Source organism: Paroedura picta, chromosome 18, assembly GCF_049243985.1.
Source record: "Paroedura picta isolate Pp20150507F chromosome 18, Ppicta_v3.0, whole genome shotgun sequence".
Lineage (NCBI taxonomy): Eukaryota > Metazoa > Chordata > Lepidosauria > Squamata > Gekkonidae > Paroedura > Paroedura picta.
This window is the reverse complement of record NC_135386.1, coordinates 5,160,137-5,187,800: the sequence shown is the minus strand read 5'-3', so window position 1 is coordinate 5,187,800 and position 27,664 is coordinate 5,160,137. Positions and strand designations below refer to the sequence as shown.

At 51.8% G+C, this 27,664-nt stretch overlaps 2 protein-coding genes across 3 annotated transcripts in view; one reads left to right on the top strand and one right to left on the bottom strand.

Moving 5' to 3' along the window:
• Positions 1-711: 711 nt before the first annotated feature.
• On the bottom strand, positions 712-27,535 carry ZNF592 (zinc finger protein 592). Its single transcript, XM_077317813.1, has 9 exons — positions 27,383-27,535; positions 15,414-17,794; positions 9,674-9,852; positions 8,429-8,605; positions 7,400-7,559; positions 5,309-5,572; positions 4,814-4,926; positions 4,517-4,652; positions 712-3,331 (listed from the first exon to the last, which is right to left on the bottom strand). The coding sequence occupies exons 2-9, from the start codon at positions 17,784-17,786 to the stop codon at positions 2,804-2,806; spliced, it is 3,930 nt and encodes a 1,309-aa protein (XP_077173928.1). The 5' UTR covers positions 17,787-17,794; positions 27,383-27,535; the 3' UTR covers positions 712-2,803.
• The window catches only part of ALPK3 (alpha kinase 3), a 50,632-nt gene continuing 47,878 nt past the window's right edge, over positions 24,911-27,664 (top strand). The window contains exons 1-2 of one of the 2 annotated variants that reach the window (XM_077317807.1): positions 24,911-25,064; positions 25,757-25,871. The gene's annotated coding sequence lies outside the window, so the exon portion shown is untranslated. Of the gene's footprint in view, positions 25,065-25,756; positions 25,872-27,446 lie in introns of those variants that run through there. The other variant, XM_077317808.1, reaches the window with a different exon arrangement.

Below are 27,664 nucleotides of genomic sequence, written 5' to 3'. Positions count from 1 at the left end.
ATGACTTAATTGACCAGACCTGAATGGCCCAGCCTAGCTGGCTGTTGCCAGATCTTGGAAGCTAAGGCCCTGGTTATTACTGGGATGGGAATCCCAGGGTTGGTGTGCAGAGACAGGCAACTGCGGTCCCCTTCCCAGAAAACAGCGTCCTCAGGGCAGTACTCCTTCAGCCAGGCCGCTCCCTACCAAACTATTGGCACGCCAGCAATCTAACATGCATTGAGAGCTTGTGAGGCTCAAGTTCCATGTTTTGGTTTTTGAAAAAGACCAAGTATTAGTTGCCAACAGCGTCCCCTGTGATTTCTTCCCTGGGGAGAGGAAAGGGAAGGCGACTGTAAGCCGCTTTGAGCCTCCTTCGGGTAGGGAAAAGCGGCATATAAGACCCAACTCTTCTTCATCTTCTTCTTAACTGCTGCTGTCTTTCAATTGGCAGTGTGAGACCCTGCATGGTGGGGATGCTTGCGTACACCGCTTAGAAGAAACGCTGGTAGCCAACCTCCAGGTGGGGGCTGGAGTGCTTCCCCAATTCTGGCAGGAGGGAACAACTTTGGTGGGCACGCTTTATGGATCACACCCCTGCTGGCCTCCCCCCCCCCCCCCACTCTCCAAACTGCTCTTCCAGGTTCCCTCCCCAAATCTCCAGGAATTTCCCAAGCCAGAATTGTGCCTCACGTTTGGGAGAGCTCCGATGATTACCAAGCAGACCCCAGGCATTGTTAGATGGTTTTATTTGAAATACTTTTGAAGTAAACATTATAGCAAGGCACGGATGCCTCGGCAAATTAAATAGATATGTGATGGCTTGGGAGTGATTCGCCCCTCCTCCCCTGCTATTGATACTTGAGCTAGGCTACTCTGTAAAACATTCCCTAGCTAAATGTACATAGTATCAAAAAATACAAAGGGTTTTTATCAAAACACGTTCAGACGAGAAAGTGAGCAATTCAAATGTAATAAGATAAATAGGGATTTTTTTCCTTAAATTATTTATAGTAAACAATGAGCAAGAGTCGGACTCAACATAAAAAAACTGTATATATATATATATATATATAATATATATAAAAAGAGAAAGTAGTAGTTATTACATTGGGCGGGGCTGGCTATTCTGTGACTCTCCAGGTGTCCATAGACTACACTTACTGGCAAAGGCTCATGGTAATTGGAGTCCATAGATATCTCAAGAGCCACAGGTTGGCCAACCCGGCATAGAACATGGGGAGGAAAGCACACAGGAGACCGCAGGGAGAGGCGGGGAGGGATGAAATTGATGCAACCGTACGGGAATTGGAAATTTCTGCCTCCCCACTACAAGTTGGAGCAAATATTTGTGGTACTGATGGTGCCTTGCTGAAGGTCGAGAGCGCTCCATGCAAACACAATTGTGGGAAGCCAAACTGGGGGGTGGGGGGGTTGGGGGCGGGGCTCAGAAACCAACACAATGTCCTTCGGGCAGGAGTTTGCTGCAAGCTTGGGGCACCCTTGGGTGAGGGACGTCGAGGGGCTCTGGTCCGTGACAACAGATGCTGGGATAAGAAGCAGTCTGTGCGGTGCTGGGAAACTCCTACTGTATGTTTCATCGGAATAGGTGGGCTGCCCTTAAGGGGCCCCGTCCCCAATTCGTGGAGGAGGAGTATCTAGAGTATTCCTCAAGCGTGGAGGGAGGGGGGGAATAAATAAATAGGGACTTTTTATGCAGAGAGTTAAAAAAAAAAAACACCTCCTTGGCTTTCTCACAAAGTCTGTGCAGATGCTGCATTTTTAAAAACAAAATGCAAAAATAGAAAACGAAGGGACAAAGTTGGGATCGGCCCAGGGGACGCAAACGGGCTAAAATGGAGGGGTTTGTTTTTAAAGCTGCAATCTGGTGGACTTGGACAGACAATAAGGACAGTAAGAGGGGAGAAAGGAGGGGCCACCCACCCACAAGAGTCCATGTGACCCCCCCCCCCCCCCCCGGTTTGTGTCTAACTCCCATGCTACAGGGGGGGGGAATCAGTCACAGAAGTGAAGTGCTGCCGGCTTTTGGTGCAACCTTATGCTGACCCCACCCAGGCCTGTTCTGAATGCAGGAAAACCCCCAGAGGGGAGAAAACAGCATTCCGCTGCCCCTTGACACTGTTTCTTGGGGTGGGGGACTAACACAGGAAAACTGACTAGCCACCAGGAGCAACGCAAAACGCAGCTTGTGCAGAAAAGGAGACCCACTTGTTGATTGGAAAGCATCTTTTCCAGAGGTGGCCAATTTAAAAAAAATGTTTTTCGTGACACAGCTGAAAGGCAATGCAAGCGTGAGTGGAGGGCAAGGAAGCCCTGTGTGGACTGACGGGTTGTGAGGAATGGGAGGGGGGGCGGGAGCTAACAAACGCTCGCACACTCCCAGATGCGTAAAGCTAATTGGGGAACTGTGACACAAATGGAAGGGGAAAGGGGCGGAGGAAAAGGGGAGCTGAACCGTCGGATGGGGCATGGGGGGGCACATGATTGGAGGAAAAAGCGGCTTTTGTTCAGATGAGGGGGGGCCAGGACCACCCCTCCCCCCCCACAAAAAAATTCCCAGCAGGAAAATGTTCTTTAGCCTGCAGGTTCAGACCTGGTTCGGCCAGGGATCCTCCCCGCATCACTATTCAGTGCTGCGGAGATGGCGGGAACGACTTTTGGACTCCCTTTAAGAATGGGCAAGCAACGGAATGCGGGGCCCCACCCCAAAGGAAGGATGAGCATATTTCAGAAGTGTGAACCCACCCCACCACCCCCTCCCGCAAAACCTCAGGGGGACACACAAGAAGAAAACAATCTATTCTTAAACACTGGGGGACTTTGAAGGTTTGTTCTGAGAGGCAGGCTTCTCCGCGTCCCGGGACACCGAGTCGCCCTCCGAGTCTTTCTCCTTGGAACGGCCCGCTCCCTCCTCCCCGACATTCATCTCCCCGTTCGTCTCTGCCAGCGCGTTCCCGTTTGTCTCCATGTCCCGTCCCTCTTTTTCATCCCCGGCTTCTTCCTGCTGCTCCTCTTCCTCTTCTTCCTCCTCCTCCTCCTCCTCTTCCTCCTCCTCTTCCGGATCCTTGACTTTATGAACAATGAAGAGGTGTCTGTTCAGAGAGATGCGGGACGTGTAGCACAAACCGCAGAGCAGGCACTGGAAAGTGGAGCTGTCCGTCTTGTGCCGAGGGATGTGTCCCTGAAACTCTGTCTCGGAGGCTGTCGAGAACTCACATTTCGCGCACTTCCAGTGTGCTCTCAGTCTTTTCGCTGGCGGGTCCTCGGACCCTGGCACGGCTGCTTCCGTCTGCTCCGAACCGTCTGCAGATACCCTCTTTGGAGTTTTTGTCTGCCAAACCAACAAGAAAAGCAGAACTTCATTGCATCGGCCCCTGGAAGCACCGGGCAGGTCCATCTTTAATAAAGCGGCCCTTTAGACCAGGGGTAGTCAAACTGCGGCCCTCCAGATTTCCATGAACTCCAATTCCCAGAAGCCCCTGCCAGCATTTGCTGGCAGGGGCTTCTGGGAATTGCAGTCCATGGACATCTGGAGGGCCGCAGTTTGACTACCCCTGCTTTAGACGAATGAGACTTTTGTCACGGAAAGTTTGATGAGCTTCCAACTGGTCTACTCTGCACATGTATACTTGAATGTTATGAGCTCTGTTACTAGTTTTGGGCAAGAATAATTGCTATGCTCCAGCAGGGGTCCCCAACCCACTCCAGCCTGCAGGCGCATTTTGGAATTCATGGCATGGTGAGCGCAGCAACATAATGGCGGCCACAGGAGGCAGAACCAGCCACAAAATGATTGCCACGGATCTGCCTCAGTAATACAGCATAGATCTATATGTTATGGCAGCAGCTGTTACCAAAGCAACATAATAAAAACCTACACAATCAATCAGAAGTCTGCAAAAGCCCTTCCTGCCCCCCCTACTTCCTAACAACACTTAGTGGGCACCAGAAAAAGTGTTGACAGGTACTATGGTTGGGGATCCCCGTGCTCTAGTATTAGTCTTATAGGTAGGTCGCTCAACACTTATGCCCACACAAGAGAACACAAATGCAAAAAATGCATCTAATTCATACAATTTATTCCCATGATTTTCTGTGTGGGTGTGTGAGCCTACTAATACAAGCAGGCCCCAGCTTGCTGTGAAAAAAACGACACAAAAAGGGGGGCGACACAGTTGCTGAAATTTCATGAGCAAGAATTTGGGGAGGGGATTCCACAGGCCTTGAGCAAAAGGGAAAGGTCACCACCAGATGTGCCAGGAAGGAAAGAAAGAAGGAAGGAAAGAAGGAAGGACGGAAGGAAAGAAGGAAGGAAAGAAGGAAGGAAGGAAGGAAAGAAGGAAGGAAGGAAGGAAAGAAAGAAGGAAAGGAAGGAAGGAAGGAAGGAAAGAAAGAAAGAAGGAAAGAAGGAAGGAAGAAAGGAAGAAAGGAAGAAAGGAAGAAAGGAAGAAAGGAAGAAAAAGAAAGAAACTGATTGCCCCTTGACCCACTATTGACGTAAAGCACAGCAGATTACTTTTGTCGGGACTTCCGCAGGGGCTTTGGCTTTGGATATCTGGGAAAGGTCCGGGTTTTTGATGCCGTGCATGAGGCTGATGTGGTTCTCCAGCGCAGACAGCTGAGGAAACGTCTGAACTTCATCTGTGCAGTACCTTCGAAATAAAGCAAGGCGGGATTAAGATCATTTCACTACTGTGGCTGGCATGGCTGCCTCAAGACTCTACATGACGTTCCAAAACAGGAGCAGAGCAGTGCGTTGCAAAGCCCTTTTGAACCCGGAAGATGGGAAAGGCCCCTCCCCCTCGGGACTCACAGGCAGGTATAAACCCTCTTTGCTGTGTCGTGATCGTTGCGCGTGTGTCTCCGCAGGCTGTTGGAGGCGTTGAAGGACCGCTCGCACTGTCGACAGGGGTATCTCTTCATGTTCTGACAAAGGGACAGAAGTGGTTCGTGAACGAAGACGATCTGGTTTTTATACCCCCTCTGTTCACTGCCCAATGGAGTCTCAAAGCGGCTTATACAATCACTTTTCCATCCTCTCCCCACAACAGACACCCTGCGAGGTAGGTGGGGCAGAGAGAGAGAGCTCCGAGAGAACTGCTCTGCGAGAACACCTCTAACAGGACTGTGACTAGCCCAAATCCACCCAACTGGCTACATGGGAAGAGTGGGGAACCAAACCCGGCTCGCTAGAGTAGAAGCAGCCACTCTTAACTGGTACACCAAGAATGGGAGCCTGGACATGTGTTGTACAGCTACGACATTGTTGTTGTGAAACACGGCGTCAGTGTTTCCGCAAGACCCTCACCTTCCCGTGGCTTTTCTTCATATGGGACACGTAGGTTTCTCGGTCCGGGAGCCACTGCGCACATTCTCGGCAAGTCCAACTGCAGGGCTTGGCCTTGGCCTTGGATTCGGGGCTCGTGTCTTTCGTGGGCAAAGGCGCCTGGGATGTACCGTTGACGACCGACAGCTCCTTTGGTACTGGGGGGGCGCTGCTGCTCCCTGCCGCCTCTGACTTCTGGCGGGAGCTGCCTTGATCCTCGGAGGGTTCGGGGACTCCGTGGACGCTCTGACAAACAAACGGAAATGGGAAGAAGTCAGGTGGAGAGCAGAATGGAAACAGATGAGAAATTTGTTGGCATACTCAACTTACAAAAATAAAATTGAGCAGGACTCTCTCAAAGACCACACTCCATTTGGAAAGCAGTGAAACCGGCAATGTGGTCCTTTCCTGAACACAAGCCCCCTGAATCACTACCAAGAGGTAGAAAAAGAATGTGGTACTTTCCTCCTTGGACCATACCGACTGAGACTGCAAAGAGGAGACTCCCCTGTTAAGGAATACTCCCCGAAAACAAAAGAACTGCATACTAGTGTGAGAACTAGCATGGTGCAGTGGACAGACAGTGGGAGAGCTGGGTTCGAAATCCAAACTCTACCATGGAAGCTCGCTGGCTGACCTTGGGCCCGGCCCGCCACGCAGGGCTGTGGTGAGAAAACAGAGCAGGGAAGAACACTGCTCTAAGGCACTGTGAGTCCCAACTGGGGGGGTGTGGTGGAAGGAAGGAAGGGAGGGAGGGAGGGAGGGAGGGAGGGAGGAAGATGGAAGGTAACAGGAAGGAAGGGAGGGAGGGCGGGAGGGAGGGAGGAAGGAAGGGAGGGAGGGAGGGAGGAAGGAAGGGAGGGAGTCCCAACTGGGGGTGTGTGGGGTGTGTGTGTGAAGGAAGCAAGGCATAAATAAACCAACACAAAAGGAAGCACATAGGTTGGAGCCTGGCCGTCTCACCATTGCAAATACTGTCAAGCTCTTGGCTACCAGGGAGGGCAGTAAAATGGCCTGAAGTGGTACCTAAAACAGTACACATCCTCCTAAAATGCCACACCTCCCCCGTACATATTTGAAGTGTTCTGTGGAGCAGAGGCCAGTCTTGGTGCACTTCAGGAGAAAGACTACAGCCCCAAAGAAACAATCCTGAGTCACGTCGAGTGTGGGTCTGGAAAAGTTGCCAACTGCTCTTTAGTTGTGTCGCTTGTCATAAAGACAATCAACACCCAAAAATGTGTACTGTAGTTTGGCTTATCGCGGCTGTGACCTTGGGTCTGCCTTCGGGAAGCCAAGACACCGTTCCCTGGGAGATTTTGGGACACGGACTGACAGACACAGTGTCCAATATGATGTGATTACGCGTTGGCTGGATCTTGAGCAAACTGTATTCGCCGGTGTCTCGCAAACAGCCCCTTTCACGATTTCATAACATTTGTATTGACCCGTTTCTTGCTGGCTTGCTGATGTGATTTCCCCTGCACTATTTAATTTTCATAGTGGGCCTTATCAGGGCATACTGGCCCTTTTCCAGATTATGAGCAACAGGTCCTGTGTTGTATAGGGCAACAGCTTGCAGTGTAAGGTTTAAACAAAATGAAAGAAACAAAAGAAACAAGGAAGGAAGGAAGGAAGGAAAGGAAGGAAAGGGAAGGAAGGGAAGGAAGGAAGGAAGGAAGGAAGGAAGGAAGGAAGGAAGGAAGGAAGGAAGGAAGGAAGGAAGGAAGGAAGGAAGGAAGGAAGGAAGGAAGGAAGGAAGGAAGGAAGGAAGGAAGGAAGGAAGGGAAGGAAGGGAAGGAAAGGGATGGAAGGAAGGAAGGAAGGAAAGGAAGGAAGGAAGGAAAGGGAAGGGAAGGGAAGGAAAGAAAGGAAGGAAGGAAAGGAAGGAAAGGGAAGGAAGGAAGGGGAGGAAGGAAGGAAGGAAGGAAGGAAGGAAGGAAAGGAAAGGAAAGGAAAGGAAAGGAAGGAAAAGGAAAGGAAGGACTGGTGCTCCGCCCTCTCTGCATCTTTAAACTTTGCTAACATGGGGGCGGTGTCTTCTGCATGGGCCCCAAACCCTCTACAGCCACCAACCTTGACGTGCTGCATCAGCTGCAGCTTCTGCATGTACACCAGCTGGCACTGCGGACACTTGAAGACCCCCACCATCAGCCGGTTGGTGTTTTGCTGGAAATGCTCCTGCAGAAGCCGCTTCTTGTTGAAGACCGTCTCGCAGGAACATTTGTAGATCACCCTGCGAGGACGGATGAAAAGCAAACAGAGTCCAAAACTGTCCATCACCAGAATGAGGTGAAAGGAAAGAGAACCAATTACCATTCTCGGAGAATTCTCTGCGAATAGAAATCACTACCACCACCACCACCAGACCGGTTATGTGAAATGAGACCAGTGGTCCATCTAGGCCAGCATCCCCCCTTACATTACAGCCAACCAGTTCTTCTGGAGGGCCAATAACCGGGCATAGAGGCCGAGACCTTCATAAGACCATGAGAAGAGCCCTGCTGGATCAGATCAGGGGTCCATCTTGTCCAGCATCCTCTCCCACACCGCCTCCAACAAAACTGCATTCATATCAATCTGGTTCAGTCTCTCGCCCTCGCTTTAAGAACATAAGATCCCTGCTGGATAGTCCATCTAGTCCAGCCTCCTGTCCCACACAGGGGCCAACCAGTCCCTCTGGAGGGCCAACAACAGCGCAAGAGAGGCCGAGGCCTTCCTAAGGACATCAGAAGAGCCCTGCTGGATCAGACCAGTAGCCCATCTACTCTAGCATCCTGCCTCACACAATGGCCAACCGGTTCCTTCAGAGGGCCAAGAACAGGGCAGAGAGGCCAAATCCTCCCTCTGATGTTGCCTCCTAGCTCTGGGACCCAGAGGTTTAGTGCCTCCAAATATGGAGGTTCCCCTCCATGATTATGGCCAAGACCTCCATGAATCCAGTCCCTTTTTAAGGCTGCCTGTTCCTATGACCATCACTATATCCGCTGGCAACAGATTCAACATTCCAAGCATGCTCTGCGTAAAGAAGTCTTTCCTTTGGCCCAGAAGGGCATCATTATGCCATGTGGGGGGGGGGGGAGGGAGATGATGACACACACTTACTGAGATGTCTTGTGGGGTTCCGCAGGGTGCTGGCTCGTGATGTGGGCGGTGGTGCTGTCAGCAGACTTGAAGGCCATCGGGCAGAACGCACACTTGTGGAAGACTTCGCAGTGCTTCTCGTGGATGTGCACTTTCAGCATCGCTTGCGACATGAAGACGACCCCACAGTGAGTGCACCTGGGGAGACAGAGGGGTGCTCGTGAGCGCGGGCGGTGCTGCTTTCTCACACGCACTCCCTCCAGGGGCTTCTCGAGAGGGCTTAGCACTGGGCAGCTCATTGATACGAGCTCTGCTTTTCAGAATCTTTTGTTTCCTTAAAACCGCAGCTGACAAGCCCAATCGATGGACACATGCGGACCTGAATGGCAGGCACACGCTAAATAGCTGGATTTAGACCAGCAGGTTCCTGGTTGGGGCAGGCAGTGGCTCGGGGGGGGCAAGGGCTGGAGATTATATTCGAACTCTGCACCTCTCCAGACCGAAGGTTATAAACAACCAGAGCTCCTCTCTGAGAAGATGGTCTGTACAATCAAATTATTAATTTCAGGCCATTTTTATGTGGTGTTACTACATTTTTATGTGGTGTTACTAAGTGGCTCTCCAATCCTCTGCCTCCCTACCTGAAATTACACGCCAAACTGCTATAATCTTGCTTTCTTCCGCCACCCCCCCCCCAGTTACTCCAGGTGATCTGTGACAGATGATAGTAACTAGTAGCTCGTGGAATCATTCCTTACAATTCTCCCAGTTTACCCCTGCTCCCACAGATATCACACATAATTTACTTCTGCAAGAGCCGCTCTTCGAAAGCAAGAGCCCGGGGCTGTAATTATGCTCAGTGTTTTCCTTCTGATATATATATGTATTAATACACTCATCTAAAATTGTTTTGCCGGCTTTTGGGAGCGGCAAATCTAGACTTTAAGGGGGGGGGGAGAACACAACGCTATAATCAGTAATAGTATATCAGTACAAATTATCCTAAAGTGCTGCTAGAACAAGCAATGGACCGGGGATTCATTAACTTGTTCTTGCTAATTTGTGTACAGACTATCAATTTATTCAGCGCCTGAGCTCAAGGGCCCGGTTGCTTCTAGCTCTTTGGCTACCCGCTGGCAGATGTGCTGTTTTCCCAAGGGATTTTGAACAAATCCTGGCTGTGGCGAAGCCCCCGCCCCGGATCACCTCTCTGCGTGCCTCCAACCCCTTTAAAGACGTTTTTAGGGGAGGAGTTTAAGAACAAACCTGTAGCCAACTTTGCGCGAGTAGTGCAGGCAATTCTCCTTGACGTGGGTCTGGAAGTAGGCCGACCGACAAATGGCGCCACACTCCGGGCAGCAATACGGAGACTTATGAGTGTGGATCCTCTGATGAGCACAGTAACTGCACTTGTTGGGCAACAGCATCAGGCACACTTGACAGGTCTACGGGGAAGAAAAGGGACAGGCTGTTCTTTAGCCAGCTTTGCCTCGCGAGGTCCCCTAGTCTTTCCTCCTGCCTGTGGCAGAACTCCTCCCCACCTCTGCACCCCCCAGCGTCTCCACCTTTTCTGCCAGTTTTAAACCTTCCTGTACCCCCCATGACTCCCCTCTCCAATATCCCCCCCCCCCTTTGGCTGCAGTTGAACGCTGGGAAATGCAAAGCGTAAGAAATCCATACTCTCCGTTCCCAACCTCCTCTCCCAGCCAACTGGTGGTTTACCTCTCCGTTTGCCAGAAACAGCACTGGGAAATGCAGGCGCAAGAGACGCTGGGAGGCGTTTTGCCATTGCTGACCCCCTGCTTTGTGCCCCTGGATTTCCTTGGTGGTCTCTCGTCCAAGGACAGACTAAGGCCGAGCCTGCATAGCTTCTGAGATCTGAAGAGATCAGGACCAGCCAGGCTTTTCTCTGCGTTGAGGAGTCTCAGAGTCGTTTCTAATCGCCTTCCCTTCCTCTCCCCACCACGGGGACATCGTGAGGCAGGTGGGACTGAGAGAGCTCTGAGAAAACTTGGATTGGCTTAAGGTTGCCCAGCAGGCCTCATGTGTCTCAAAGCTTCCCCTCTCCTCTCTTTGTGGGGCAAGTGGGACGGAGAGAGCTCTGAGAGAACTGGGACTGGCCCAAGGTCACCCAGCAGACCTCAGGTGGAAGGAGTGGGGAATCAAACCTCATTCTCCAGATCAAAGTCTGCCGCTCCTAACTACAACACCACACCGGCAGAGCCACGGAGATGTGAGGGGAGCTCTGCGCCTTGTCTGGCAAAGGACCTCCCCGCCTTCTGCTGCCCTGTGTGAACGACCTCACCCCTGGCTTTTGTTCCAGAAATGTCTTTCGCATTCACTTGAAGAATCACCCCCCCAATGAAAGCTGATAGTTTCTTCAAGACCTCTCAGTTCCTGGCACTTGGGTCACTGAGGGTATTACTAATATCCCACACCCCGGGGATCCGCCAACCTGCATCAGACAGGAATTTAAGAGAGATTAGCTCAGTGTCGGCGCTAACTTAACTCCCTTGGCAAGATGGAAAGCGAAGGCCGGAAGAGCTGCCAAGCCCAACAGCTCGGCAAGGCTCTCCCAGCAGCGCAGGAAAATCCTGGGACTCCAGCGTCCGCCCCCCACCCCCAGCGCCTAAAAGTTCGCCAGTCGAAGAATCATTGGAGATATGCTCCCTTCTCCTTCAGGGAGAGCACAAGAGCAGCTGAACATGCAAAACTCAATAAAATCAGAACCCAGTAGCGCCTTTAAGACCGACAAAGAACTCAGTGAGTCCCCAATGCCACCTACTGGATTATCACACTTTGCCCACCTGCGCCAGGTAACCCTCTGCAGCCGGCGTCATCGCACACTGTGAGTCACCCAAGAAGGGCCGACTTCCTGCAGTCGGGACAACTTCTGCGGCTGACTAACGCCGTCATCACTGCAAGGAGGGCATGTTTCTGCACTCAAGAGAAGTTGTGTGTGTGTGTGTGTGAAAAAGTCATACTGACTCCTGTACAGGGTTATTATATCCACAAATTATGTGCTGGCCTGGCATATTCTAGAACTCCCCTTACGCCTCAGTTGGCCCGTAGAAATATCTTTAAAAGCCCACAAATCGGGAAGGAAGAGAGGGGCTTTTTTTGTTTTGTTTACGGTCCCGCTTTTCACGACCTGAAGGAGCCCCAAAGCGGCTTACAAACCCCTTTCCCTTCCTCTCTGGTTCATTTAAATCCGCTGGGGCACGAGCCACAAGCTCCATTTCCCTTCCTTAAAACAAGCCCTGGGGTGCACAATGGGGTGGATCCAACCACCCTCCAAGGACCCTTCCTCTAATGGTCCAGGTTCCTATGGGAGAAGAGCCACTTTAAATTAAGGAAGGCTTCAAACTAGTGTTTAAAAAGAAAAGTGGGGCAAGAATATTTTCACAAATAAACTTTGCCCACTTGCAGCAAGGTAGGGGTAATACACCCCCTCCACACACACACACACAAAGCATTAAGTGTGGTGTATTGCTATGTTGGCAAAAGAATGTCGAATGTTCCAATCCCTACTCCTGCCATAGAAGCTTTCCCGGATGACCTTGGGCTGGTCATGCTCTCTCAGCCTTGCTTACCTCACAGGGTTGTTGTGAGGGCAAAAGGGAGGGGAGGAGAGGAGAAGGAGGGAAGCCATTTTGGGTCTTCCACTGGGTATACTGGCAGTCTTCAAGCAGCGGCTGGACAGCTAGTTATCCTGGATGCTTGAGGATGATCCTGCATTGTGCAGAGGGCTACATCGGATAGCCTCCAGGGCCCCTTCCAAATCTAGGATTCTAAGATGGGAGCACGAATGAATGAAAACTTAAAAAACATCCCAGCTCCTTCCCACTTCTATGTAAATTCCCCAGGCTTTTTAGCACCCTTGTGTTGTTGGCCCGTGTTCAACCAGGACTAAGGACAAGAACAGTTTTTCTCAACTGGGAAAACAACTGGGAACCAATTTCCTGCCAGGAAGCTTTTCACACAAGCAGCCGAGAGAATCCTGCCCGCTCCCAAGAAGCCGTTCAAAGACTTCACGCCTGACCTACACCAGCTGGGCGAAAGCCACGGGCATAAATACGTCATTTTTTGCTACGGTTGGACTATGGCATTTGTGCTGTAGAATCAAAGGTCGCCCTGCAGCCCTGAAGCAGCCAGCTGCCGAAGCGAAGATTTTCTGGCCCCTCGGCGGCTCACAAACTGTGCAGGGAAGGCAGGGGCAGCCAGGAGTTGCCATTCATGGACAACCGACCCATTTGCAAGAGTAAAAAACAGCTCAGGGGACAACCGAGGACCCCTCTTTCCCCCTCAACTGAATGGAAACAGCCTGATGACATTTTGCCAGGGTTACAGAACCACTCTGAGCAGAGTTGCATCTTCAAAGACCACCCAAGTTTTTTGGGGTATACACTTTCCTGGACTCACTAAACCTCATATCCTGAATATCGTGTTGGCCTCGAAGGTGCCACGGGATTTGAATCCAACTCTTCTAAACTGCGGAGCCATACGGTTACCCTTGGAGACTGCCTGCTGAAGAGGAAACTACTGATGGTTCGTTTTGTTTTATTCTGGAAACGCTTGTTCTGCCTAACATACAAAGACTCTAAAAGCCTGAAAATAAAACCAGTCCGAACTTCAGTTTAGAGCAGCCTATGTGAACTTCCCGAGATGCCGCTTCTCAGCGAGGTTACCAAACAAAATTGGCAGGGAAGAAACGCAGCGAGTTTGGCAGAAAGATCGCTGCCGAAAAAGTTCTGTGCCAGCGACCAATCGGGAGCGACGGCTGTGAATGATCCCTTTGTCACGACAAAGCTTCCTTTGTGGATTTCAACACAACTTGTAAGATCAACTGAAGACAGCCAAGGCAAGCAAAAACAAAACAGGAGAATTACAGAAAGAGAGCCAGGAAAGAGCTGGAAGATCAAGCCCATGGCTGTGGCAGAGTTGTGGCGAAGTTTAAATGCATCCTTGCAAAAGGCTTTCACTGATCACTTTTATTGGAGGTGAGTTGTGCAGATCTCAGCAGAACTGATTTTCAAGTTGGCCTGTGGAGGAGCGGCCTGTAACGGAGCACTGGGCCTTTTTAACAACTGGGCAATGGCAATGTTTTGTTAACTCATTTTTTGTTGGGACTTGGGGGAATCATCGAGATAGATCGACAGTCTGGAAGACACTCAACTGATTGAAAGTTGCCAGCGATTAATCGGGCAGCAGAATCTTTTTAATACAGTTGATCGTTTTAACGAAAAGCCTTCACAAAAAATGCGGTGATGTATCTTCGTAGATGAGGCACTAGAACATAGAACCAGCCCTGTGGGATCTGGCCGATGGCCCAACCGGTCCACTGTTATGTGTCACCCAGTGGCCAAAACCCAGGGGCCATGAGGAGGTCCACCAGAGGGGTCAGAACTCCAATGGTTGACCCCCAACCACCAAGAATACAGAGCATTACTGCCCCAGAAATGAGAACATAAGAGCAGTTGTGTTGGATCAGGCCAATGGTCCGGCCACTCCAACACTCTGTGTCACACAGGGGCCAAAACCCAGGTGCCATCTGGAGGTCCACCAGCAGGGCCAGACCTCCAGAAGCCCTCCCACTATTGTCCCCCAACCACCAAGAATTCACAACATCACTGTCATAGAATCACAGAGTTCAAAGGGACCTCAAGGGTCATCTAGTCCAACCCCCTGCGCAATGTAGGAACTCACAACTACCTGCCCACCCACCGTGACTCCAATTTCTTGCCCAAGTGATCCTCCCTCCCCCAAAAATCTCCAGAATCCAGCTTCGCCAGGAGGGAATTCGCCCCCCATCCCACAGTGACGATCAGCAATGCCCTGGGCATGCAAGGAAGAGCCACAAGAGACAAACCCTGGCACACCCCTTCCTGCCCACCCTCTCACAGCCTGCCTAAGTTCACACATGCCCCACACATAGTGATCCATCTGTATCATGTCACCAGTGGTACACCTCTGCTCCATGTTTTTAACCAATTCCCTCTCGAAGCTGTCTATATTTGAATGCCCACTGGAAGGAATGCCCCTTCTTAGAGTTCCCCCTGGGAGGCAGCTGTGCATTCCCCCCAAACAAAGCAAGTATGTCCTCTTCAGAAGCCTGGTTCCATTCAGATAAAAATCTGTCTGGGTTTCACTTGATTCATCAGCAAAACCTCATGACATTTCTTTGCTCCAGTGACAGTGCTAGGTTCTTATCGGGAGGGACCAGCACCTTCTTTTTGTTCACATTATGAAAAGACAAAAGTCCCTGGAAAAGACAACAATGCCAGGAAAGGGAGAAGGAAGCAGGGGAAAAAAAAAAAGACCCAACGTGAGATGAATTGGCTGGTCAGCATTTGTGACCGGCCAGAAGAGGGGCAAGGTGCTAAGTAGAAAAACAATCCTGAAGGCACACAAACTGATCTGTTATAAGAAAGGATACCATAATCACTCGCCTTCTACCTGAGAGACTGCAATTAAAGCACCAATGCTGCTTGACTGTACCTTTCAGGGCACCAAACCTCTCAGAACTACGGTTACGTTTCACAGTGTGCCCCCTCTGGGCCCTTTTCCATCTTAAATTCTACACAGCCTATGGATCAGGGGTCCCCAGTGCAGTGCTAAGACCTGTTCAGAAACCCACCAAACACTTTGAGAAAGTTCGGGAGGTGCTTTCTCCAGCAAGCCTTTTGACTGGCCACCGGCGACCTGATTGGCACTGCAGTTATTAAACAGACAGCTTTGTCTGCAGCTGCCGCCTCAGCATAAGAGTCTTCAGAGTGTGACTGAAGACAAGACGGGGGCTCCGCCTATGATGGCGGCCATTTTGAAGTTACACCCACTACACTGTGCCAAAATTCCAAAGGCCACTGAAGGCTCGATCCTTGCTACGAATTCTAAAGACTCAGGAGGATCTAGCCATTCCCATCTTGCACCCAGCTTAACACGGCGGTACCTAGGTTTTAATGCAAAGACAACAGAAGGTAGTTCGGAGCATTCGCGAGCGACTTACCAGCCCCTCGTTGTCTTCCGAGGTCCTCTGATAATGGGCGGCTAGAGCTACGTAGTCCAGGGCCTGCTTATTACATTCAAAACACTTGAATCCGTGGCGAATGAGTCTCAACGGGTCTGCGTACAGAGGCAGGGCTGGCGGAGGCTGCGGGTTTGGGGGGCTTCCCGTCACTGGGCTTCCCGAGGCGGGGCGGGGCTTCTGTGGGAGGGAGGGCAGCCGCGAGGCCGGCGCCGCCGAAGAGGCCGAAGAGCTCGTCGGGGAAGGCGAGAACATTTGGTCTGCGGAAATGGGCTTCATGTACAGCTGCGAGCACTGCATGACGAAGCCCTTGCTCTTGTGGTCCCGCGCGTGCTTGAGCAAGCTGCACTTGTTGAAGAAGAGCAGGGTGGCCGAGCACTGCGTGCACAGGACTTCGATGTGGACGCTCCTCCGGTTGTAATGCTGCGTGAGGCTTTTCTCTAAGGCAAACGAGTCCCCGCATTCCAGGCAGCCATAGCCGGAGACAGGCAGCTGAATACTGCTGTCGAGGGGGGGGCTGAGGTTGGGCGCGTAGATCGGCACGGGGTTGGCGCCGTGCAACACTTTGTGGAACGCCTCGACGACCAGCGGGGCGGCTTTCTTCACCTGGTGCACCAGCGGCACCGTCATCTGCGTCAGCTGGGACTGGCCGCGCCGCTGCACGGAGGATTTCGCCGCCACGGAGGCGGCCACGCTGTGGGGGACCAGGTTGAGGTTGGCGAGGTGCACGGCCTTCGGGAGGAGGCTGGCGGGGTTGCAGGGCTGCGCCGCCGGGCTCTGCGACGGCTTCTTGCTCGGCGGCTGGCCCACGAGGCCAACTGTTATTGCGCCGTAGTCCACCAGCAGAGAGAAGTTGGAGGCACTGTTGACGGGGACGTCTGCGGTCACACTGTCTGTGGAGGGGCTTGCGAGGGGGGCCTCTGGAGGTGCCGTTTTCGCAAAACCTTTGCCTGGCTCTGCTTCCACGGACACACCAGCTTCCGGGGAAGGGAAAGACTTAAACTCTTCCGTCGCCAGGCTCTCTGCGGGCGACTCTAAAGGAAATTTGCCCAGTTCGTCCACCTCCGGCAGGATCCTCGTGACAGTCCGTTTAATCTCCCCGGAAGAGGTTTTGATTGTTTTGATCCTGACCTTGGGGATGGCGGGCGGAGAGCCGGTGGCCACGGAAGGAGACCCTTTGCTGCTGCTATCGCTGCACACGCTCCGAGGGGACTCGGGCTGCTTGTTGGCTTTCCGCACCATCTCGAGAGGGCTTTTGGGGCTCTTTGGCGACTTGGGCATTTTGGGGCTTCCTTTAACGCCGTCCTTGAAGGGGCCTGGCGGCTCTTTCGCCGGGCTGGCCTGATCTTCTTTTGCGATGCTGGCGACTTTTTTGGCCTGGAGGGCTACGAGGGCGGCAACGCAAGACGAGAGTTTGGAGTGAGTGGGCTTGATCCGCTGGCGAGGAGGGACCGCGGAAGAGAAGTTCATCTCTGGCGCGGGTCCTTTGCTCTCTGCTAGGTTATTGCTGTGGAAGTTTCCCAGGGGCAACCCTTCGCTGAGGAAGCTGTTTGCGTCTGCGGGGTCTTTGCCGGCCGTATCGTGTTTCTCCGGGCTCTTGTCCTGTTCCCTCCGGCCGGCGTCCATCCTACATTCTTGCAGCCCGTGCATTTCTATCTTTGGGTCTCTTTTACAGTATTGATCGAACATACTCAGTTCCGGCTCCGGCAGTTTCTTACTGAGGAGATCTAGCAGCGAGGGCCCGGTCGAAATGAACCTACTGAACTCTGGTTCCGGTAGGGTCCTACTAAGGAGGTCTAACACAGACGACCCGGAGGGAATATACATCGGGTGGGGTTGGAAATAGGGCGTCTGGGAGAGTTTTGGTTTATCTCCAATACTGTTCTCTTTGAGGGCATCTTCCGGCTCAGGGCTTGAGATGGGGCTGAATTGACTGAACGTGGGCAGCGGCTCTGACTTGGCCTGTTCCAATTTCTCGGGGTAGCTTCTCAAGCCGTCCCCGTTGATGAAAGCGGACTCAAACTTACTGTAGCTGTGAGTCTCCATTGGCAGATCCGACCCGCGGAATCCATTGTGCAGCAGGCCGGGTCCGAGGTGGTTCCCTTCCTTCTCAGCCTCGAAGGATTCCTGGCGACACGTGTTCTTCACGATGACGCTCACCACCGGCACGTCCGAAGCCGGCGCTGCGTGAGACAGGGACGCGTTTTCGTCAATGCCGATCCCGGACGGCTTCAGATGGTTCTCGTTCTCCTCGCCGGCCGTCTGGATTGCTTCCTTGGCGTCGAGGCTGGTTGGATCGGGAATGTCGAAAGCGGCCAGCAGGTCGTCGAAGTCGGGAGTTTTCATGTCCCCCATGATGACAGCTGCAAGAAAAGCAAAATATACAATCAGGCGAATGCCGATTTGCCACCTTTTCTACTGTTGAGTCAAGTTGTACTTGCCAACCGTCCCGGCACTCTACGACTTCAGTGGACGGCCAGACACAAATGCTTTCTATCAGAACAAAAACTATCGTTTGCAACGGAGGTAACAGGCCACCATCAGCCTTCCCAAAGGATTCTCCAGCCTTTTTAATTTTTTTGCCACGGTTAACCAAACAAAAATCTGCCAAACTTCTGCTGTGGATTTTAGCTTTCTCTGAAGTTCAGAAATGAAGCTTCTGCCTTCCCCACCTGACTAGACTCCGAACGACACAGCGCAAGAGTGAAAAAACAAAGATGCAGGCAGCATAAATATGCTTGTTATATTTTAATGGGCTTTTTTGGGGGGGGGAGGGAAGGGGATGTTGCAATCTTTACAGCCTTTTGCCCTTTTTCTTGTGGCCACTGTGCAAATGTGTGTTTTGCTTTCCTTCCTGCAACTGGGCGACCCGAGCCAAGGGAGTGGAGAGGCTGATGCAGGGAGTGCGCTGCTGAAACGGAGCCATGGGGGAGCCACTGCCAAGATACACATTAAAGCAATCCTCAACTGGCTGACAGAAAGGTGATGCTTCTTCTCTGCCTGGCAGTCTTCAGAGCTGCAAGGAGCTTGCGGGCGGGAAGGAGTTCTTTTCGCTCCCGGGTTGCACAAGCCTTTGCTCCATCCTCTACGGAGCTGCCAAGGGTGACAGGGCGGAAAAGGAGCAGAACGCCTTCTTCGTTTGGCCTCCTGCAACGCAGAGGGCAACCAGTGCTGCTGAGCTAGCAGCTGCTTTATTCACGTGGATATCTATACCCTGCTCTCGCCACCTCCGCCTGTAGCAACTCAAAGCAGCTTGTAACACAGTTCTCTCCTCCTCCATTTAATCCTCAAAACAACCACCCTGCGAGGTAGGGAGAGAGACAGACCCAAGGATAGCCTGGCCCAAGTATATCCAGCAAGCTTCCATAGCAGAGTAAGCCAAACCCGACCTGGTAAGATCTTGGTAGCTAATTAGGGCCATCCCTGGCTAATATTTGGATGGGAGACGTCCAAGAATGTTGGTGGCAGTTCCACCATGGAACATTAGTGGTCAGGACACAGGGGCAGGCAACGGCAAACCACCCCGTATTGAGTCTGCCATGAAAACGCTGGAGGGCGTCACCCCAAGGGTCAGACATGACTCGGTGCTTGCATAGGGGGTACCTTTACCTTTACCATGGCAGAGAAAGCTCCCTACACAGCATCTCATCTCCAACAGCGGCCAAATACCTCCTGGAAGGATACAGAGCAGGAGGGCAACGGACTCTCGCTGTCCTTTGATCTTCACACCTGAGCCCCAATATAGCAGTCACCGTATCTATGACGACTTTTAACTGCAGAAACACTCCCATGGATTTGTCTACTCCGGCTTGCAAAGCGGCCTGTGTGCATGACCGTCACAAGGAGTTGTTTTTTATCCCCTGCTTTTTGTGACCTGGAGGAGTAAATGTATATTATGAACGCTATGGAACTGCAGCATGCTTTGTCCCTCCAAGATCCTGGGAGGGAACTAGTATGGAAAATCTTACTTGTCTGGGCACAGCCAGCCTACCTCAAGCATTCTTCCTCAACTACCTTTTTCATTAATTGGGTTTTTCTCCAGAGGGACTCCTGCTGGCTTCGGGGCTCCATGTTGGTTTGTTCACTACATCAAGGCCCAAGAGGCAGCTTACACTGTCGACGTCCCAATTTTGCCTCCCAACAACCCTGCAAGGAGGCCAAGACCATGGACATGACTAATCTGGCTTGCTTTCTGTTGAAGTACGGCCCAGGCGGATCTCAGCCGTTTCCTCTGCTCCCTGCTCTGGAGACCTACATCCGCCTCATGCGCGGCATCAAAAACCTGGAAGACTCCCCGGTAGCCAAAGCCTCAGTGGAAATCTCGAATAAAGTGGTCTGCCACGCTTTATAGCAACAGCGGGTAAAGAAGAAGAAGAAGAGTTGGTTCTTATATGCCTCTTTTCCCTACCTGAAGGAGGCTCAAAGCGGCTTCCAGTTGCCTTCCCTTTCCTCTCCCCACAACAGACACCCTGTGGGGTGGGTGAGGCTGAGAGAGCCTTGATATCACTGCTCGGTCAGAACAGTTTTATCAGTGCCGTGGCGAGCCCAAGATCACCCAGCTGGCTGCATGTGGGGGAGTGGGGAATCGAACCTGGCATGCCAGATTAGAAGTCCGCACTCCTAACCACTACACCAAAGGCAGGGAATCTTTTTTTTTCTTTCTGTGTGGCTTCCCGGCCCATTTGATGGCCTTCTCCTTTTGCTTGTGGAATCGCCTCCTCGAATCCTAGCTCATGAAATTTCAGCAGTTCTGCTGCCCATTTTTGTGTCGTTTTTTTTCACACCAAGCCGCGGCCTGCGTGTATGGTGAAGCTGTTTTTTTGAAAAGCCTTGTGCATGCACCCGCACACTAATCAATGGGAATCAATGAATGAGATGCAGTTCTGCCTTTGCGCTCTCCCACGTGGGCGCGGGCACTAGTGATGTGCCCACGAGTTTCAACTATTCTGCAAACCACCCTGAGGCCGCTGGTGCATAAATCGAATGACAAGATTGACACTGGACCATGGGGGTTCCCCGGCGTGTTGCCTTTGGTTACCATGGCACCTGCTGGCACCTTTTCTAGCGAAGGAAATAGGGCAGGGAAAACAACTGGTGCTTGTAGGGAAAGAATCTTTAATATTTATGAAACCCCAACATGTTCCGCGTCAAGCTTCTTCGGGGGAGCCACACTTCCGATTTTAAGCAGGATGTTACTTTCCCTTCTGTTAAGTATTAAACTGGATTCGCAAACATGAAAGATTCTTTTCCCTACAAGCACCAATTTTTCTCTCTCTTCCGTTTTCTTCCTTGGGCTTGGTGTGGCGCTTTCCCGTCTTGCACTTTTCCCGGTGCCCGCCGACTGGTTTTAGGAAGTGGGTGAGGAAGTGGGCGAGACTTCTGATTGGCTGTGCAGCATTTTTTGTTTGGCTGGCCAGGCTGGGCCTGTGCCACTGGCCCTTTTGTGGCAAAGTGGGGAATTGAACCTGGGTCTCCCCGGGTGCTAGTTTGAACCTCTACCCACAAAGCACTGGGGCGAGCATTCTAAATGCAGCCACAACACAGATCTATCCCTTGCGTTTCCCCCCCAGTCCTTTCTACCAAAAGCTTTGGGCAACTCTTACAGTTTTACTTTCACAATCGCTCTGAGCTAAGCCGAGGGAATGTGAATGTCCCCAAGGTCACCCAAAGAGGTTTATGGCTGCGGGCCCAGTGCTCTAATCACAGTCTGAAAATGTCTCCCCCAAAGTGCTTTAAACTCTGGGAGAGAAAGAGAGGCAGGAACCTACGCTGGAAGCACTTATGTCTTTCCCTCTTGCTGAGGCCTAAAGCAGGCCAGTTTTCAATCAGGGCATTGGCGTTGGGGGCGCCCCCTTCCCCATACCCTTCGATGCTTGTAATTTGGGTGGGGGGCACAGCTGCCTTCTGCAGCTGCAATTCAATGGAAGGCCTAACCCTGTCCCCTCAACGCTGGGCACAGCTTGGATTTGATAGTTGATTGGAATCCAGGATTCTCCAGTCCTTCTCCGACAATCTGCCAACTGAGATCAGAGCTCTGCAGGATCTTAGACAATTCCGCAGGGGTTGTAAAACAAAGCTATTCTGCCAGGCCTATGGCTGAGGCCTACAAAAGTCTTCCCGGTCAGCTGATCCCCCTGCCAGATTCCACCCACGAACTCAGACATCCGTTTTATGATCCCCTTCGTCCCCATGCCAGAAATGCTGGCCAGTAGTTTAATTCCCGTTTTAATATTTATCATTTCATGTATTTATTTTAAATCTGTATTTTTGCGTTCTGTGTTTTGACTTTTATGGCAGTCTGAGTCCCCTGAGACAGGGTGGATAATAAAAACAGCAGCAATAATCTCACTGTCTTATACCTTTGTTCCCTGCCCAAGACACCCGGGGTCGTGTGGAAAGTCCTCCATTCCCCGTTTTTTAATCCGAAGATCAGACCTGCAAGGAAGGCGAGGCTGAGGGAGAGAGGAAAGGGGATGGGCTCACAGAGGCCTAGGGAGCTTCAGGACTATGCTGTGATCTGAACTAAAGTCTCCCAGATTTTCGTCCGAAGTGTAACCCCCTCCCAACTCCGGCTTGTTCTACACAGGTTTCCTCAGGAGGTGGTGGGTTCTCCATCTTTGGAGATTTTTAAACAGAGGCTGGGTAGCCATCTGACGGAGAGGCTGATTCTGTGAAGGTTCAAGGGGGTGGCAGGCTACAGTGGATGAGCTATAGGGTTATGAGTGTCCTGCATAGTGAAGGGGGTTGGACTAGATGACCCATGAGGTCCCTTCCAACGCTGTGATTCTATGATTCTATTAGATACCTAGGTAGTCGTGTTATGCCCTTCCCTCCATTTCGGCTATACCCAGCAACTCTCTGTACAGGGGGCTGTGCTAAAACTGCAATGGCGGCTCCTGACAGGCACCAGCTGATTCGGCTGGGCTTTTTGAGTTAATCCATCGGGAGGAAAACATTTCAGACAACACCAAGATGCTTCTGCCCTATCTAAACCTCCGCGAAACAGAGCTGGTAACACTCAAGGGAGGGAGACCTGGTTTGTTGTCTGCTCCAAACAGGCTGGCAAGTGCTTCCTGCCAATGACACAAATGATTTATTTATTCAAAAAAACCCGATACCTTCCTCTCTGTTCCAAGGGCTCTGGCTAAACTCCGTGCAAACAAAAATGGGCAAAAAGACCCACATTTCTCTTTGGCAGTTCCCTGCGCGCACAGTTCCCTATGTACATGAAAATGTACATAGTCAAACACTCTCCCTCCCCAGCCACGCGAGCCCCTGAAGGGCCAGCCTGGTATAGTGGTTGAAGAGCGGCAGCCTCTAATCTGGAGAGCCGGGTTTGAGTCCCCACTCCTCCTCCTCCACATGCAGAAGAGTTGGTTCTTATATGCCGCTTTTCAATACCCGAAGGAGTCTCAAAGCGGCTTATAGCTGCCTTCCCTTCCTCTCCCCACAACAGACTACTGGCCCATCAGAACAGCTCTATCAGTGCTGTGGCGAGCCCAAGGTCACCCAGCTGGCTGCACATGGGGGAGCAAGGAATCAAACCCGGCTCGCCAGATTAGAAATCTGCACTCCTAACCACTACACCAAGCCGCAGCCAGTTTGGTGACCTTGGGCCAGTCACAATTCTCACAGAGCTCTCTCAGCCCCACCTACCTCACAGGGTGTCTGTTATTGGGAGAGGAATGGTAGGCGATTGTAAGCTGCTTTGAGACTCCTTCGAATAGTAAAAAGCAGCATACAGTGTACACACACACACGCGCGCGCCAGTGGTGTACAACGCACACACACACACCCCAGCTCTCTAAATGCTGAGAAGCAAGAAGAGTGAGACCTTAGCCGTTGGGCCATCACCTCTTACTGGCAGTCTTCAAGCAAAGGTTGGATACACACTTTTCTTGGATGCTTTAGGATGCTTAGTGCTGATCCTGCATTGAGCAGGGGGTTGGACTAGACGGCCTGTATGGCCTCTTCCAACTCTATGATTCTATGACTAGATGGCCTGTATGGCCCCTCCCAACTCTATGATTCTATGATTCTATGACTAGATGGCCTGTATGGCCCCTTCCAACTCTATGATTCTATGATTCTTAGGTATTCCAACGACTGCTCTTTCCTTTGGAGATTCGCACAGACGGGAACCAAGAAGAGCCATGCGTCCATTGCAACTGCCTATAAGCATGTGAATTATATAAGGAAGAAGAAAACCCCACACAGCCGCCTCATTTGTAATTGACATCCATTCTGGGTATATCGTGCACCCCAAGTCAGAGTGGTCACTGGGTTCATCTCTTTGCTTTGCAACCTGCCTCTTCTGGACACTCCGGTTTAGCCCTCTGCTGACAAAATGGAAAAGGCAATGACCTCGGGAGAGCATTGCGAAGTCGAGATAAGGAATGCATGCCGCGCTAGCGGGGGCCTCGCCAAGGAGCCCAGGGAAAATGGAAGTGCGATCGCAAGGTTTCATGTCCGTTTAGGATAAGGTGACCAGATTGTCCCACTTTTGGAGGGACCTCTGGGGGCACCTGGAAAATTGTACTTATGTTGAAATTAAATATATATATATATTACAATACTATTTTTGCGTTCTATGAAAATTTTTGTTGCTCCATATAGAGCAAATTTTTAATCAAGAACCCACCCGGTCCATGGTGTCCTGCTTTACCAATGTTAAAATCTGGTCACCTTAGTTTAGGATGACCTGCTTAGCAATCCAAGTTCCTTCAGAGGATTACCCACGGGCTCACCTCTGATGCAATCAAAGAATTTTAAGGCAATTGGGGGTAGGGTGGGGGGGAACGACACCAGAATCTACACTCTTATTGTAAAGAGTTGGCAGCAAGTATTATGACAATGTGGAAACTCTGTCCTACTGGCCAGGGTCACTGTCATCAAGGTTTGCCAGATCATCTCGGGAGAAGCCAAGATGGCTGGCAAGATATCCCTGCAAAGGAAGCTGAAGACACCACAAATGCTGTGGAGCAAATGGCCAGCGTTTCGATGGGGTGGGAAGCCCCGAAAGAAACAGCCCTGAGGGTAGAGACAGAGGCTGGACAAGCATTTCCCATTCAAAACTTGCAAGCAGCCCTGAACTTCTTAAATCAGCATTAACAAAGTCCATATGCTTCTGCTGAACTTGCTACATCTTGCCGTGGGTCCAAGTGAGCAAGGCAGAGACCCAACGGACATGATTTCCTCAAGTAAACTGCTCCACCAGGCCAGGGTCATAGAACCATGGAATCATGAGAGCTGGAAGGGACCTCCTGGGTCATCTAGCCAACCCCCTGGAGAATGCAGGAAATTCACAACTACCAATGAAGCTAGTTTTATCTCCCTGGGGCCAGGGACTGAGCAGATTTAGGCTGCCTGGTCTTAATACTCTTTGGGGTTATAAGGGAGGAGGCAGCCCTGAAAGATTATCCAAAAGAGCTGTTCTGATGTTGTACCCCAATGCTTTTATTTCAGCAATTCCAGTGGGGACTCCTGAAAAGAAACATCCCCAAATTTGGGGAACAACTGAATTTCTATAGGCCTGTTACCGATTGGACGTGTAACCTCTATCCGCTTTCAACCCCTGTAACTCAGAAATTGCTGCCTGCAGAGGACACTTCAGCCATGCAGAATAGTTTCAAGGTATTATTGTTACTGAGAAAGGAAGCATGCTTTGTTTTGGTTTCAACCAATGAACACATTCATGAACTACGAGAGGCACAACCATTCAGCTGCACCACACACTTAGATTTGACTTAAACAGGGGGAGGGAAAAAAACTAAAGTGGCCTCATAATATAAAAAAAGAAATTAAAATGCTGTTCTTAAGAGGCTTTAAAGCTCTATGCAACCTGACCGACATGATTGTTCTTCCGAAGAACTATTCTAGTGCAACCTTTGCACGAAGGCTGACCAAAGGCCAAGGCTGTTTGCTTGCAAACTCCTGGCTTGAATCTCAGTTACCCCGTGATTGAGGGGCGGGGTGAGCATTATCCTGCATCCCCCATTGCAAGCAATACTGACAGATATGGCATGGAGTTATTGAAGGGATCTTTAAAATGTCCACAAAGTCCTTTGGATTCTTCAGAAAAGTGATACAGAAATTACCTTCGTTTGCTAGCAAGTGACTTCCAGTTAATGTTTGCAGGATTCTTCTTAAGAAGCAAAAGAGTTCGTTTTTATACCCCGCTTTTCTCTACCAGGGGTCTCAAAGCGGCTTACAATCCCTTTCCCTTCCTCTCCCCACAACAGGCACCCTGTGAGGTAGGGGAGGCTGAGAGAGCCCTGATAACAGCTCTATCACTAAAACATGTCTGTTCTTTCTCCTTCATTTAGGAGACTCACGGCAGCCTGCTTCCAAATTATGTTCACTGCTGACACAGAAACACTTTAGAAGGGCCATCAAGATCTGTTCTATATGAGGCAGCTTCGACAGATCAGCGTCCTCGAGGTGAGTATCCCACCTGTACCAAGACAGTAGACTGTGAAAGACAGCTTGGGAATATTTTATCACAATGCCCAGGGAGGTCAGACCGGAACAAACTGGCAATATTACTTGTAGATAGATAGATAATGGGCAGTGATTCAATCAGCAAAGTTTGTGGCCCGAGTTATAAAGACGCAGTCAAAAGACTGACGCAAGCTTGGCCTTTGAATTGTTTACTAGCTTTATGAGGGATCCCTCTTCATTACTATAGGAGCAGTAAATTACGGTCAATTCTGTTTCTTCTCATATACACTAAGATGTATATTTTCAACTCTTATCGTGCATTTTAATCTTCTAATGGCTATTTTATGGATTTCGCTCGCTAGCGCGATCGCCTTGTTTTGTTTCTTGCGACACGCGGTAAAACAAAAATTAGCCTCCTGCCTGCCAAGTGAAACATTTTGCAGCACCACCTCCCAAATCAGTGGCAGAGGAACTGGCCATCCGACGGCCTCTGTTCCTGCGCTGAGCGTGGGTTAAAGAATCATTCCAAAGTGGTGCAGATGTGATGCACATCCATACATTGCAGGACCGGGAGAGGTGGGCGGGTAGAAAACTCAGCCGCCTGGCCAGGAGACAGAGGCAGAGAAAGTCACCCCCAGCCCAAAAAAGTAAAATGAGGTATTTCTCAAGACGGAGACCAAAGTGCACGGCAATTTCTGCATGCTCAGGAGCGCTTCGGCTTCCAGACATGTACCAGGAGGGGAATGTAATGCACACATGTTCTGTGTCTGTGTGTGAGTGTCTGTGCGCGCAGGGAACTATGTATTTACCAATGCACGACAGGTACACGTGCCGGGGAGCCATACAGCAGCCGGCCAGCGCTTGCCACCCCAGGACCTGCCCAGTGGCCCTGATAAAGAGACTGGCAAAGGGCACCATCGCGGCCCAGCAATGCCCAAAGAAAGCACTCAAGACACGCCAGGTATGAGGGCATGCAGGGGAGGGGGCGACACCTGGGCCGCCCCGGCCAAAGGGGTGCGCCTGTCAGCCCTCTGCTGTGGGTGCCAACCTCCCCCCTCTCATCCTACCTCTGCCCAGCATGGTGCCCACCACCTGGGCACCCCTCCTGAGCAACCTTCCCACCCACCCCTTGCAGAGGGGCTAAGCCCCCCTGGGGTGCCGATGTGGTCCCAAGAGGGTGCCCTCCCTGCAGGGCCTCCCCTCGTGCATGCACAGCCTCCTCCCAAGGGGGGCATCAGTGCCAGGGGGCGGAGAGGGGGGGTTTTGGAGTGGGGGGGCGCACAGAAGAGGGGGGGGGCGGAGAGGCGCTGCCTGCCCCGCGAGGCGACCCGGCCTGCACCGTGGCTGGCCAGCGGGCACGAGCAGCCCCGCATTGGGGGCCGCGGCCGGCCTTGCGGGTTTGGGCTGGAGGGACGGACGGAAGGAAGGAAGGAAGGAAAGCAAGGCGGGCGGCACCCCCGAGGCCCCGCGAGCCCCGCGCCTTCCCTCCCGGCCGGCGGGGCCGCACTTACCGACGCAGGCGGCTGCTCCCCACCGCGGGCTCCCTCGCCGCCCGGGCCCCGCACAGGCCTCACCCAGCGCCGGGCAGCGACCGCCTCAACATGGCGGCGGCGGCGTCTGCAGGCGGGGCGGGGAGCGGGGCGGGGCCGAGCAGGCCCGGACGAGGCGCCCGCAACGCTGAGGCGGACCAAGGGCCCCGCGGGCGGCTTCACCCCGGAGGAGAAGGAGGCGGCGGCGGCCAGAGAGAGGCCCGGGCCCGGGAGGCTTTTCGGCTTTCCGGCCCGCCGCCCTCG

Bases quoted from the DNA above. Each gene is read 5' to 3' on its own strand.
- ZNF592 (XM_077317813.1), bottom strand. From the start codon at position 17,786: ATGGGGGACATGAAAACTCCCGACTTCGACGACCTGCTGGCCGCTTTC. The intron at 9,853-15,413 runs GTAAGTCGCTCG...TCTTCCCCGTAG, and splicing joins CGGAAGACAACGAGGGGCTG to ACCTGTCAAGTGTGCCTGAT. The intron at 3,332-4,516 runs GTAATCTGCTGT...TTGGTTTGGCAG, and splicing joins CTGCGGAAGTCCCGACAAAA to ACAAAAACTCCAAAGAGGGT.